This window comes from Leucoraja erinacea, chromosome 14, assembly GCF_028641065.1.
Source record: "Leucoraja erinacea ecotype New England chromosome 14, Leri_hhj_1, whole genome shotgun sequence".
NCBI classification, from domain to species: domain Eukaryota; kingdom Metazoa; phylum Chordata; class Chondrichthyes; order Rajiformes; family Rajidae; genus Leucoraja; species Leucoraja erinaceus.
The window spans coordinates 21,284,541-21,299,583 of record NC_073390.1 but is presented as its reverse complement, the minus strand read 5'-3'; the positions used below and the strand labels follow the sequence as shown (position 1 = coordinate 21,299,583).

Below are 15,043 nucleotides of genomic sequence, written 5' to 3'. Positions count from 1 at the left end.
AATGCTCAGGGTGAATTCGCCATCTTTCAGTCCACCTCATCTAACCCTTCCACTTTATCTGCACTTTCTCCATTCAACATTACATTCTGCAATCTGTTTATTTTCTCTTCTGCACAACCCAATGTTTGGTACTCCTGTTTGGTATAATTTGACGTTAACACGCAAAACTGTTTTTTACTGTTATATGAATAAACAAACATATTTATAGAATGGAGATGAGGAGGAATTTCTTTAGCCAGAGAATGGTGAATCTGTAGAATTCATTGGCAAAAACAGTTTTGGAGGCCACATCATTGGGTATTTTTAAGGCAAAGATTGACGGATATTTAAGAGCGTCAAGGGTTATGGGCAGAAGGCAGGAGAATGGGGTTGAGAAGGAAAAATAGATCAGCCATGATGGAACAATAGAGCCGACTCGATGGGCTGTATGGCCTAATACTGCTCTTCTGCCTTATGAACTTATGATCTCGTGAAAAATGACAATAATAATAAGATCCAATGTCCACAACCATCTGTGGCAATGAATTCCACAGATTCACCATTCTCTGGCTGAAGAAATTCCTCCCTATCCCCATACTAATAGTAAATCATTTTATTCTGAGGCTGTGCAAGTATCCTCTCTCCATCCACTTTCATTATTCGGTAGGTTTCAATGAGATCCCTCCTCATCAATCTAAACTGCAGCGAGTACAGGCCCAGAGTCTTCAAACACTACTCATCGGTTAATCGGCAGATCGTCCAGTAATTGGAACCTTCCACCTGCTTTGACCAAAACATCTTACTTCACTTTTTTGCTTCATATGTGGGAAGCCATCACTTCTTCTTCTTGGCTTCCACCTTCGTTTTGGAGGCGGAGCCTCAGTGTGGATTTTAATTTGCTTAACATCAGCCCCAAGTCAATTAAAGCAGATTGCTGATGTTTCTGTGCAGAATCTACATCTCGTTGACCCACATGGTCTTGTAACATTGACTTTTAAGCTGTCTCATTTAAAGGAAGCATTGCACTTGCCTGGTAACCTCCTGAACATATAATCCACAGCTACAGGGTACTTACTTCCAAGACAAAGTCATGGTACGTGAATATTTCTGCTCCCTCTTTATTGTGGTTACTTAAATTTGTTAATCCACCTATTGTAAAATGGATTAGAAATGTATGGTGGGGTTACAGAAACAAAGACACCGGGCAAATCAGCCAAGATAAATATTGGCCAACTGATTGGGATTTGTTTGAGGAGTTCATTCTTGGTTTGGTCAAAATGTTTAAAGGGCAGTTGAACAACCTTTGCTGAAGTAATTATAATTACACATCATCCTTCATTGTTCTATGGGGCCATCCTCCCCTGTGTATTTTCCTTGGATGTTTGAGAGGTCAAGTCAAGTCAAGTCACTTTTATTTCTATAGCACATTTAAAAAACAACTCTTGTTGACCAAAGTGCTTTACATTGGTGGAGGCACTAACGTTATACAACAGTGGTTCATAGATTAACTAATACGTAAATACATAGATTTGGGCAACAAGCTAGCGATAAGATCAGCAAATTGTGAGATAAAGTCCTTATGCATTTTTGGTGGGCGATACACAAGAACAATTAAAAGTGGACAGATTAGACCAACTATGATTAGTTGATGTTCCAAACCAGAGAAATGATCAGCGTTCAGAAGGCAGCAGTTGAAATGCTTTTTAAACACAATGGCTAAGCCCCCACCGCGACCCGAGAGCCGAGGCGAGCTGAAAAAGTTATAGGTATCAGGACAGAGTTCCACGAGTGGAGCAAGCTCACCAGGATTAAGCCAGGTTTCTGTGAGCAGTAGGAAGTCCAATCCACGTGTATTATTGTGTGTTCACGCACTCCTGGTCAGACTAGGTTACAGGGATTAAATAGGTCATTAACCCTTTTAAATGTCAGTGAAGACCTAACCACAGTGCAATAAGATCACAATCACACATAGACCAGACTTTAGACTTTACTTTAGACTAAAGAGATACAGCGCAGAAACAGTCTTTTCAGCCCACCGAGTCGGCACTGACCAGTGATTCCCGTACACTAACACTATCCTACACACTGGAGACAATTTTACAATTTTGACAAATCCAATTAACCTACAAACCCGTACGTCCTTGGAGTGTGGGAAGAAACTGGAACACCCGGAGAAAATCCACGTGGTCATGGTGTGAACTTGCAAACTTCATGCAGACAGCACCCGTAGTCAGGATCGATCCCGGTTCTCTGGTGCTGTGACTCAGCAACTCTACCGCTGCACCACCGTGCTGCCCTACATAAAGCCTGATGGAGATTGACAAAAGATGCCGTGCCTCAGGGACACTTTTCCTAATGTCCACTATTTATTTGAACAGAAAGTGCTGCAGGAACTCAATGGGTCAGGCAGCATATCTGGAAGACATGGATAGGCTACATTTTGCATCTGAACCCTTCTTCATACTCCTGACCAAAAACTTTGTCATTCCAGCATCTGCAGTTCCTTGTGTGTCCACTTTTGAATTCTGAATTCAAACTCACAAGGTCCTCTGGCTGGATTTGAATCTGTGGCATCCATTCGGCTGGGGTAGACAAGTTTTTTCTTTGTCAAAGATGCTCTTGGCTGAAAACTGCAGCCATTGCCTAAACACCACTATTGTATCTGCCTGCACTGCGCTGTCAGGAGTAGTGGTGGAGGCAGATGGAATAGTGGCATTAAAGCGTGGCACATGGATATGCAGGGAATGAAGGGATATGGATCACGAGTAGGCAGAGAAGATCTGTTTATTCAGTTTAGTTTAGTTTAGTTTAGTTTAGTTTAGTTTAGTTTAGTTTAGTTTAGTTTAGTTTAGAGATTCAGCACGGAAACAGGCCCTGCAGCTCACCAGGTCCATGTGGACCAGTGATCTCCGCACATTAGCACTATCCTACACCCACTAGGGACATTTTTTACATTTACCAAGCCATTTAACCTACAATCCTGGACGTCTTTGGAGTGTGGGAGAAAACCGAAGATCTCGGAGTAAATCCCCGCAGGTCACAGGGAGAACGTACAAACTCCGTACAGAATATTGTGGTATTATGTCATAGATGTTGTGAGCTAAAGGGCCTGTTCCTGTGATGTACCTTTCAAGGTTCTAGGTTCTATGTAGAAAATTATGTTCAATTGGTTTGGAAGCTCAAATTGACTTGGTGTAAAGGGGAGGGGCATAGACAGGATAGAGAGTCAGAACCTTTTTACCAGGGTGGAAATGTCAAAAATGAAAGGACATAACTTTAAGGTCAAAGTGGCAAAGTTTAAGAAAGATGTGTGGGTCAAGAGGGTGGTGGGTGCCAGGGGTGGTGGTGGAGGCAGATTTTTTAGTAGCATTGAAGAGGCTCTTAGATAGGCATGTGGATATGCAAGGGATGGAGGGATATGAATCACGTGCAGGCAGAGGAGATAAGTTCATCCTGGCATTATGTTCGGCACAGACATTCCATTTCTGTGTTGTGCTTTTTAATGTTCTATGTTAAAAGAAAAGCTTAATTCCTTTCGGGCCTTTTTCATCTGGGCCGCTTCATCATCTTGTCAACATTTAGCAAATTGGATCAACTTTTAGTTCTTACAAAACAAGATTCCTAATACAAATCAATGAACATTGAAAATACCCAGGAGGTTCAAATGCATCCGTTAATAAAAGCGCAATAATTCAGCTAGAATTTTTTACCAAATTCTTTATTACAATATTATTCCATGCAAGTTATGGCAGACCAGAGGATTTGCAAGCTTTAAACATCGTTAACTCAAAAACTAGATGGTAATGTAAATATTGGGAGAAATGATTACTCAGACCTGTTACAACAAGACCTTTTTTAATAGAATTATTTTTGCCTTTAATATAATTGTTAAACAAATTAGTGGAAACTTGGTACAGGCACCACCCATTTTTACAGAGGGATGTTATGCTTTTGAAAAGCAGCGCAAAATTCAAAAATGCATAAATTAAATATATAAGCTGCTATTTTGCCAGCTGTAAATTTGAGTGTGTAATTCAAAACACACAATGGTTCAATGGTTCTTTATTGTCACGTATGCACACGGCACAGTGAATTTCTTTTGCACAACCACAAATGTACAAGTGCGTAATTCAAGCTTTGGTATTAAATGATTTATATTAAATTAAATCCTTACATTATTTCTAAAACGCTTAAATCAAACAGGCGTAAACATTTTGTTATTGCCCCGGGTTCTGAGAAATAGTTTTGTGTGCTATCCAGGCAGATCGCACCATACATGAGGACATCAGGTAGTGTAAAGAGAAAATAAACAGAGTGCAGATTGGAATGTTAGGTTATGAAACACATTGTTAAAAAACAAGATATTGCAAGCTGTTGAAATGCAGAAGTTTACTGCAGCATGTGCTGCAATGGTGATCACCACAAGGTTTTTTTTTGTAACAGTATTTGATTGCAGCACTTTTTCAACGCATTTTCTCAACTTAACTGCCGTTTTATCTCCTTCTTCTTAGGCCATGGCACAAAAATCCCCAAACTTCCAGCTGCTAGTCACTTCAATTTCTTCTTTACTTACATATTATGGAACATAACTAGGCTTTTATTGTAGAATGAGAGCGTGGAAACAGACCCTTCAGCACACCTTCTCCACGCCAACCATCGATCACCTGTTCACACTGGTTCTATGCTATTCCACTTTCTTATCCACTCCCTACACAAGGGGAAATTTACAGGAGCCAAATAACCCACAAACCTGCACATTTGTGGGATGTGGGAGCAAACCGGAGCATCCGGAAGAAACCCACCTGCTCACAGAGAGAATGTACAAATTCCACACAGAGAGCACCCGAGGTCATTATCAAACCTAGGTGTCTGACGCTGTGAGGCAGCAGTTTTACCAGCTGCACCTCTGTGCTACCACTAGGGTCCCTATCAGTTCTCAGTAGAGCAGTTAATCCTATTCTCATCACCACCCCTGCACTTGCATGCAGAATATTGCACAGGAACAGGGCCCTTCACCTTGCGATGTCCATGCTGCACATAACACTGTTGTTAAACTCATCTTCTCTGCTTTCACACAATCCATATCCCTCCATTCCCTGCATATCCACGTGCCTGTCTAAAAGCTTAAAAATCACTATCGTATCTTACTTCACCACCACCCCTGGCAGTATGTCCCAGGCACCTACCACTCTCTCTATAAAAATAACTTGCCCCGCATATCTCCTTCAAATTTTCACTTTCTTACCTCCAAGACATGCAGTCTAGTCTTTGACAATTCCACCTGTGAGAACGGTTCTGGATATCTGATCTATGCCTCTCATAATTTTATATACATCTACCAGGCCTCCCCGCAAGCTCCAGGCAAAACAATCCAGGTTTCTCCAACATCTCCTTCTAGGTAATACCCTCAAATCCTGGCAGCATTCTGGTAAGACTCTCTTGAACCCTCTCCAAAACTTCCATATCTTTCCTGTAATAGGGTGACAAGAACTGCATGCAATACTCCAAATGCGGTCTAACCAAAGTCGTATGAAGCTGCAACGTTGTGTAAATGTTGTGCAGCCCAACACTTTATTCCTTGGAGCATAAGAGACTGAACGGTGATCTTACTTACATACAGTAGGTCAATAAATCATGAAGGACTTAGATAGGGTGAATGCACACATTATTTTACCCAAGGCTGGGGAGTCAAGTACTGGAAGGCATTCATTTAAATTCAAAGAGAAAAGATTTAATAGGAACCTTATGGGCATCTTTTTCACACAGACTGTGGTGGGTATATGGAACAAACTGCCAGAGGAGATAGTTGGGGCAGGTACCATAACAACATTTAAATAACACTTACACTGGTACTACATTCTATCTTTGTCACGCACATTCCCCTGACATCAGTCTGAAGAAGGGTCTCGACCCGAAACGTCACCCATTCCTGCTCTCCAGAGATGCTGCCTGTCCCGCTGAGTTACTCCAGCATTATGTGTCTACCTTTGATTTAAACCAGCAACTGCAGTTCTTTCTTACCGGGATGGGAAATGTTTGGAAAGATATGGGCCATATGGGGCTAGCTTAGATGAGGCATCTTGGTCAGCATGAATGATTTGGGCCAAAGGGCCTGTTTCTATGCTGTATAACTCAATGAATCTTTACCCTTTATATACCCTGTATCCTTTATCTGTACACTATGGATGGCTTGATTGTATTCATGTATAGTCTTTTCTTTGACTGAATTGCACACAACAAAAAGCTTTTCACTGTACCTTGGTACACGTGACAATAATATAAATTAAACTAAAAATCTTTGACCTTATGCTGTTAACCAGCCTGTTACATATGTTTAGCACGAGAAAACAGCTGTGTTGGATCAGTATTGAAGACACTGTATGGTAATGCTAGATTTACACTTTACAGATACAGTGCAGAAACAGGGCCCTTAGGCCCACTGAGTCCATGCCGACCAGCGATCACCCCATACACTAGCACTATCCTACACACTAGGGACAATTTAAATTTTTTTCTACTGAAGCCAATTAGTCTTTGGAGTGTGGGAGGAAACCAGAGCATTCGGAGAAAACTTGCAAGATCACAGAGAGAGCGGACAAACTCCACATAGACAGGCACCCGTGGTCAGGATCGAACTCGGGTCTCTGGCGCTGTAAGGCAGCAGCTCTACCACTGTGTCACTGTGCCGCCCCTTATTGCATCGTGTTAAGTATTTGCTCATGAATTTCAATGGTTCTCTTAGCCGTTCATTAAACAATACTATGTTACTGAGCTTTCAGCAAAAATTAAGATGAAAGACACGACTGCCTGCTGCTGAGAGGATCTCGATCGTCTTTTTAATGTCCTTTGAATAAAACATTAAACCACGGCCCACATTCTCAACCTGATGCTAATGTTCCCACAGGATTATTTTGAATAAGAGCGGCGATGTTTAGTTTAGTTTAGTTTTGAGATGCAGGGTGGAAACAGGCCCTTCGGCCCATCAAGTCCATGCCGACCATGATCCCCGGACACTAACACTATCCTACACACTGGGGACAATTTACAAATGTTACCAAAGACAATTAATCTACAAACCTGTATATCTTGGAGTGTGGGAGGAAACCAGAGCACCCGGAGAAATCTCCGTACAGACAGCACCCGTAGTTGGGATCGAACCCAGATCTTTGGTGCTGCAAGGTGGCAACACTACCGCTGCATCACTGTTCCATCGGCGTTCTTCAGGCAAGAACAGGCAAGTGTTAATTATGAAAATGATGGTACCTGATCATTATCAAGCTCCTATTGTGAAGTGTGCAGAAGGTATCAACTGCTGTATTTTTAACAGCCAGTACAGTGTTCCCTCACTGCTGTACCGAAGGTGGCACAAAGGCACAGCTGGTAAAGCTGCTGCCTCACAGCACCAGAGACCTGGGTTCGATCCTGAACTCGGGGACTTTGTGGAGTCTGCAAGTCCTCCCAGTGAGCGTGTGGGCTGCCTCTTAGGGCGAAAGGAATCCAGGGATATGGGGAAAAATCAGGATCGGGGGACTGATTTTAGACAATCAGCCATGATCATATTGAATGGCGGTGCTGGCTCGAAGATCCGAATGGCCTACTCCTGCACCTACGTTTCTATGTTTCTATCTCTGGGTACTCCGGTTTCCTCCCGCATCCCAAAGACCTGAAAGTCTGTAGGTTAATTCGCCCTCTGCAAAATTGCCCCTCATGTGTGGGGAGTGGATAGGAAAATGGGATAACATGGAACAAGTATGAGCAGGTGACAGATGGTCGGCATGGAAACGTTGAGCTAAGGGGCCCGTTACCGCACTGTTTCTCTTGCCAGAAACCCAGGTTCAATCCTGACTATGGGTGCTGTCTGTAAGGAGTTTGTACGCTATTCCTGTGACAGCGTGCGTTCCGGGTTCTCCGGTTTCTTCCCACACTCCAAAGACATACAGGTCTGTAGGTCAATCGGCTTTGGTTAAAATTGTAAATTGTAAATGATAGTGCTAGTGTACGGGGGATAGCCGGTCTGCGCGGACCCGTTGGGCGAAAGGGTCTGTTTCCATGCTGCATCTCAAAAGTCTGTATCTCTAAAGTCAGTCAATCAATATCTTCAGGTTTGATTACACGCCAAGGTTCAGGGCAGAGATTTGTAGCCAAATTCTATTTTTGAGCATTTCTGTCAAATGTGTTATCCATGCTACTTTATGAGGCTACTTCAATTAACCTTGTTCCCTCTTTGTAATTTCCAGGCAGAAAATGAGGATTGTTCATCCATCAACGAAGATATTGAAAAGTACTATCTCACGTCCATGTACAGCATTGAGTTCATTGTGGGACTCATTGGGAATGTTACTGTGATAAGTGGTTACATCTTTTGCCTGAAGAAATGGAAATGCAGTAACATCTACCTCTTCTTCCTCTCCATCACCGACCTGTTATTTATATGCACACTTCCCATGTTTGTAATCCAGTACTCAAACGACAGCGAGTGGTTCTACAGCGAACTTTCCTGCAAGTTTAGTCGGTACTTCCTCAACTCCAACCTGTACCTGAGTGTTCTCTACCTCACCTGCATTAGCATCGACCGGTACCTGTTGGTGCAGAACCCAACAAAACTTCACTGGTTCCAAAGAAAGAAGACGGCAGTCATGATCTGCTTCATCTTGTGGTTCATTGTCAGCTTGGAGTTGATACCCATGTTCACTTTCATTGGGCCAAAAAACATTACGGACAACGATGAGCAGATCATAGTCTGCATCGACTACGCCAGTTCGGGGGATGCCAAGGACAGTATGATTTACAGCATGTTCCTCACCATTGTGGATTTCATCCTCCCACTCTGCGTGATGGGCTTCTGCTGCATTCAAACAGCGACGAGCTTAAAGAAAATCAGTGCCAAGCACCGCAGGAACATTAAGCTGAATAAGCCCCATCGCCTGGTTATAATGGCACTGGTCATTTTCACGGTACTCTTCACCCCGTACCACATCATGCGAAACGTCCGCATTGCCTCCAGGATGAACAGAAACCAGACCTACTGTGTCCGCAAAGGCGTGAAGGCAGCCTACGCCATCACAAGGCCCATTGCCTACCTAAGTTCGGCCATTAACCCCATCTTCTACTTCCTGCTCGGTGACCGATTCAGAGAGATTCTCCTCAGGAAATTGCCATTCATCGGGCCAAAACTGATATCTTTGCAGTCTTCAACAGCAAGCACTATTCAGTAAGGGGGTCTTTCCCTCAGACTCGTCAGGAATAAAATATTTTACCAATTAATTCCCAAACCTTTTTGCTTTGACCTCTGCCGGAGTCGGACTTGGATGTTAATTCTCCATGCTTTCCCTTTACATCTCATGCTACCTCAACAAGGCCACCAGCATAATCAAAGACGAGTGGCACCCGTCGGGCAAAAGGTATAGAGGTGTGAAAACGCACAACTCCAGATTCAGGGGCAGTTTCTTCCTGGCTGTTATTAGGCAACCGAACCATCCAAACAACAACGAGAGGGCAGTCCTGAACTGCTATTTATCTCATTGGAGACCTTCGGACTATCTTTGATCAGACCTTACTGGCTTTATCTTGCACTAAATGTTATTCACATTATTCCCTTTATCATGTACTGTACCTTGTGCATGGCTTGATTGTAATAATGTATTGTCTTTCTGCTGGCTGGTTAGCACATAACAAAAGCTTTTCACTGTACATGACAATAAACGGAGCTAGACTAAACTACATACCATTTTCTTGACTTATTAGTAATTGTAATGCACTATGACTGAGATGCTTGTTCAATTGTATTGTATTCCCCCCACCCCCCTGATGATCATCCATCTAAGTGTTGACCAGGCTTAAGTCAGCTCAAGATTAAACGAAACTGCAGATGCAGGAAATCTGAAATAAAATCAGACCATGCCAGAAACACTCAGCAGGTCAGGAAGAATCTGTGGAAAGAGCGAATGAGCTCACGGTTTTGTGTTAAAGAGCCTTCATCAGAACTGGGAAAGGAAATACGAAGTTGGTTTTAAGTTGCAGAAAGGATGAGAGGATGGGAGAGGGATGTGGAGATAAAAGGGAATTTCACTGGGGGAGTGAGGTCATAGAGTTGTACAGCATGGAAACAGACCCTTTGACCCAACTCATCCTTTCCAACCAAGATGCCTCATCTAAGCTAATCCCATTTATCCATGTTTGGCACATATTTCGTGAGATCTTTCCAACACATGTTCCTGTTCAAACATCTTTTAACATAAATGTATCTAGACACAAGAAACTGCAGATGCTAGACACAAGAATCCTGCATAGAATATATAGTGCTGGAGTAACTCAGCAGATCAGGCAGCATCTCAGGAAAATATGTATAGGCAACGTTTCAGACTCCGAAGAAGGGTCCCGTTCCAAAACGATGTCTGTCCATTCCTCCAGAGCTGCTGCCTGACCGGCTAAGTAACTCCAGACTGTGTTCTCCTCTACATAAAATCTTTCTTCTAGATGAGATTATTTGTAATGCACTTAAGAGTGAATAGCTGATTTTCCCATTTACTCAGCTGTTAGACAGTATTCCTTAACAAAGGGGAAAAAGTATACATTGAATTAAAATCATTCATCATCACTTGTACCATGTGATTTTGTTATTGTGATATTTAACCTGTATGAGGAGACATTTTATATTGATACTAAATTTAAATTAGTTTCAGTATATCGTACACTATCTCTATCTTTCATTCCAAGACTCGCAATATGATATAATGTTCCGATAAAATATTGTGAAACTGCAAATTTTTCTCCAATGATGCCTGAAAAGCTTAGGCACAAATGGCTGGAGTAACGCTGCATCTCTGGAGGAAAGGATTAGGTGATGTTTCGGTCAGTTGGAGGCGCTGCGAGTCGGCTGCCCTGCCAGCAGCGTGTTCGTTATTTCGACTAGTTTTTGGGTTTTTTTGATATGTCCAAATGTTTGTTTTAGTGTCTCTCGGTGTGTCTTGTGTGGGAGGTGGTGGAGGGGAAAAGGGGGAAACCGTTTTTCCGTCGCTTCCTCGACGGAGAGGCAACTTTTTTCGTGTTGCTTCTCAGCCTCCCCTCTCACGGCCTGGCAGCTTGGATTGGAGCGGCCTTTCCCAGAGTCGTGCCCGGAGATTCAGCAAAGGACAAAGAACAAAGGACAAAGGGCATTTATTTGTCATGTACACCAATTGGTGTAGTGAAATTTGTCTTGCCATGCAGCACACAGATAAAGATAAGACACAACATTAAAGAATTGAACAATAAACATAAAAAACATCCCCCCACAATGGTTCCCATTATGAGGGAAGGCACAATGTCCAGTCCCCATCCCCATGTCCTCCCATAGTCGGGCCTATTGAGGCCTCCGCAGTCGCCGCTACGGGGGCCGATGCTACAGGCCCTTCTTCGTTAGGTGACGGTGCTCCGGCATTGGGAGAACTTTCTCAGCGGCATGGGGCACCTGGAATGGCCGCTTCCTTACTCGAGGCTGCGGGCGCAATGTGGACTTTTCCATCGTGGAGTGGGTGACCCTTGCCGGGGGTCACCAGAAAGGAATGCTCCGATCGCTGGCCTGGTGACTTTGGGGCTGTGGTCTGCGGAGCTTCTAGCTGCGGGCATGGCATGGGCTTTCCATCCGGAGCCTGGGATCCCGTGCCGGGGATCGCCAGAGAGGAGCTCCGATCGCCGGCCTGTGGCCTAAGACATCCTGAAGCCGCGGTCTCCGGTGGGAGGATGGCCGATTCGGGAGCTCCAAGCCAACGTCGGAGTTTCAATCATCCTGACGAGAGGGCCTGTACATCCGGTCGTCAGTAGTGGTGACTACGGAGGGTTCATGGCCCCGACCACGGATGATCAGGGAGGATGACTGACTGAACTTTGTTGCATTCCACCACAGTGGAGAATGTTGTGGTGGATGTTTGTGTTGAATTCTATTGTGTGCTGTGTGTTCTTAGTTTCAATTGTATCACTGCATGGCAAATTCATTTCACTGTGCCTTAATGGGTGCATGTGATGAATACATTTGTATTGTATAGGGTGATTTCACCAAAGGTCAAATGAGCGTAGACCCCCCCTCACGTGACCAAAATTTTTAACTGGAGGACATATGTCAGATCGGTACATGTTAGTGAATGGGGAAACACGCACTTTCCCACCCGTTAAAAACATGGAAAACGGCCAAATTTTGAGCTGAAATTTTCTGTGCTAGTCGGGGTGACCGTGAGGCACAGCGACCTAAATTTTCAGGCAAAAAAAAAGATAGAAAGTAAGGTAATTACAAGAGGGAACTGAAGGTAGAAAACAGCGGAAGTGAACAGCTGACATTTGCCGTGGCGATTTTAAGATCCAAAATATCGGGAATTATCGCGTTTGCTCGCTGAATTTCATCAAAAGTAAGTTAATAATGCCTTACTTTTGATGAAATTCAGCGAGCAAACGCGATAATTCCCTATATTTTGGATCTTAAAATCGCCACGGCAAATGTCCGCTGTTCACTTCCGCTGTTTTTCTACCTTCAGTTCCCTCTTGTAATTACCTTACTTTCTATCTTTTTTTTTGCCTGAAAATTTAGGTTGCTGTGCTTCACGGTCACCCCGACTAGCACAGAAAATTTCAGCTCAAAATTCGGCCGTTTTCCATGTTTTTAACGGGTGGGAAAGTGCGTGTTTCCCCATTCACTAACATGTACCGATCTGACATATGTCCTCCAGTTAAAATTTTCGGTCACGTGAGGGGGGATCTACGCTCATTTGACCTTTGGTGAAATCACCCTATTCTATTGGATTGTATTGGATTGGATTGGATTGTACTAGATCCATCTTCAGACCCAAAACGTCACCTATTCCAGGGATGCTGCCTGAGCCGCTGAGTTACTCCAGCTCTTTCTGTCTATCTTCGGTTTAAACCAGCATCTGAAGTTCCTTCCTACACAAGCTGAGATGTTATAGTGATTTGTTTTGATTTCAAGGTTCCTGCATTTGGTATTTTGTTTTATCGTTATTTAGGGGAAAACTCTGTTCTTGAGATGCCCCTGGCCACAACAATTTGGATTTAACAAAGCATAGAAGAATAGATTAGGTGAATGCACAGAGTCTTCTACCCAGAGTAAAGTTATAGAGTCATAGAAAACAGAAATAGGCCCTTCATCCCAACACCGTCCATGCCAACCAAGATGCTCCATCTACGCATTCCATTTGCCTGCATCTGGGTCCATATCCCTCTAACCTTTTCCTACCCATGTACCTGTCCAACCAAAGCAATCTAAAAGTAGAGGTCATTGGTGAGAAGAGAATGATTTAATACGAACCTGAGGGGCAACCTTTTTTTTCAGATGGTGATGGGTGTATGGAATGAGCTGCAGAGGATTTAGTTGAGGCGTGCACTATAATAACATTTAAAAGACACTTGGACAGGTACATGGATAGAAAGGGTTTAGAATTATATGAATCAAACGTGGGCAAATGGGACTAGAGTGGATAGGGCATCTTGGCTGGCTGCATGTCTTTGGTGTGTGGGTGGAGACCGGAGCACCTGGAGAAAATCCACGCTGGGCACGGGAGGAACATACAAACTCCATACAGACAACACCCATAGTCAGGATCGACCCGGGACTTTACCTAAAACTTCCTCTGCACCACCATGCAGCCCACAACATTTAAAAAGCATTCAGATAGGTACATGCACAGGATAGGTTTAGAGGGTTATGGGCCAAGATTGGAAAGGTGGATCCAGTGTAGATGGGGCCTATTGGTCAGCGTGTGCAAATTGGGCCGAAGTATCTGCTTCCAGACTGTTTGACTTTGACTCTAATTAACCTTACAGGGAAACACCGCCACCTGCAGGTTCCAGTTCAGGTTGCATGCCATTTGCTTTGTCATCTATCACCGTGTTGCTTCTTTGTTACAGCTATAGTACTTAGTTTAATTTAATTTGAAGAAACAGCATGGTGATGGCGGCAGACACGATAGTGGCATTTTATACACTCTGGATAGGCACATGGATATGCAGGGAATGGAGGGATACACTGGTACTTCTACAGGTGCACAGTAGAGGGCATATTAACTGGTTGCATCATGGCCTGGTACGGCAACTTCAATGCCCAGGAATGAAGAAGACTGCAAAAAGTGTTGAGCACTGCCCAGTCCATCATAGGGTACTGACCTCCCACCATTGAAGGGATTTGCAGGAGTCGCTGCCTCAGAGGCTCACGCCACCCTGGCCACACACTCATTTCACTCCTGCCATCGGGAAGAAGATATAGGAGCCTGAAAACTGGAAAGTCCAGGTTCAGAAAAAGCTTTTTCCCTACAGCCTTCAGGTTACTAAATACTACATCCTCCAAATTAGCTCAGAACTACATAGAATTGTGACCAATGGTTTTGTCTTTTTGCACTATTAATGTTTGTTTTGTTTTATGTGTGTATGTATGCATGGATATATCTCTATAATTATAAAACACTAATCTTGGATGTAAGTGTGCGTGTGTAAGTGTGCGTGTGTGTGTGTGTATAAAATGACTCTCTAACGGTAACATGTTTACATATTCCGGTAGAGATTTATCCCATGGACTCGGAAATCATCTTACCTGAAAAATTCATGTTTTATTTCTCGAGTTATTAATCAAAATGTTCAAAAATCTGAAAGAACTTAGAAAAAAAACCCCACCTTGCTTTGGCTCTGGATTAAAGCTGCTGAAATCACAGTCCTTTGGTTGATCCGCTCTCCCCGCTCCCCGCTCCCGCCCCCCCCGCTCCCTGCTCACTTCCTCCCGCTCCCCTCTCCTCCCCCCCCCTCCTCCTCCTCTCCCCCTCCTCCTCTCTCCCCCCTCCTCCTCCCCCCTCCCCCCCTCCTCCTCTCCCTCCCCCCTCCTCCCTCCACCCCCCCTCCTCCTCCCCCCCTCCTCCTCTCCCCCTCCTCCTCTCCTCCTCCCCATCCTCCTCCTCTCCCCCTCCTCCTCTCCCCCTCCTCCTCTCCCCCTCCTCCTCCTCCCTCCCCCCCTCCTCCTCCCCCCCCCCTCCTCCTCTCCCCCCCCCCTCCCTCCTCTCCCCCCCTCCCCCTCCTCCCCTCTCCCCCCCTC

The 15,043-nt window shown here is 44.2% G+C and overlaps 1 protein-coding gene across 1 annotated transcript; it reads left to right on the top strand.

Annotated features, from left to right (window-relative positions):
• The first annotated feature begins 691 nt into the window (after positions 1-691).
• LOC129703374 (succinate receptor 1-like) lies at positions 692-14,476 on the top strand. The gene is made up of 2 exons (XM_055645749.1): positions 692-1,072; positions 8,217-14,476. The coding sequence occupies exons 1-2, from the start codon at positions 1,070-1,072 to the stop codon at positions 9,192-9,194; spliced, it is 981 nt and encodes a 326-aa protein (XP_055501724.1). The 5' UTR covers positions 692-1,069; the 3' UTR covers positions 9,195-14,476.
• Positions 14,477-15,043: the final 567 nt, after the last annotated feature.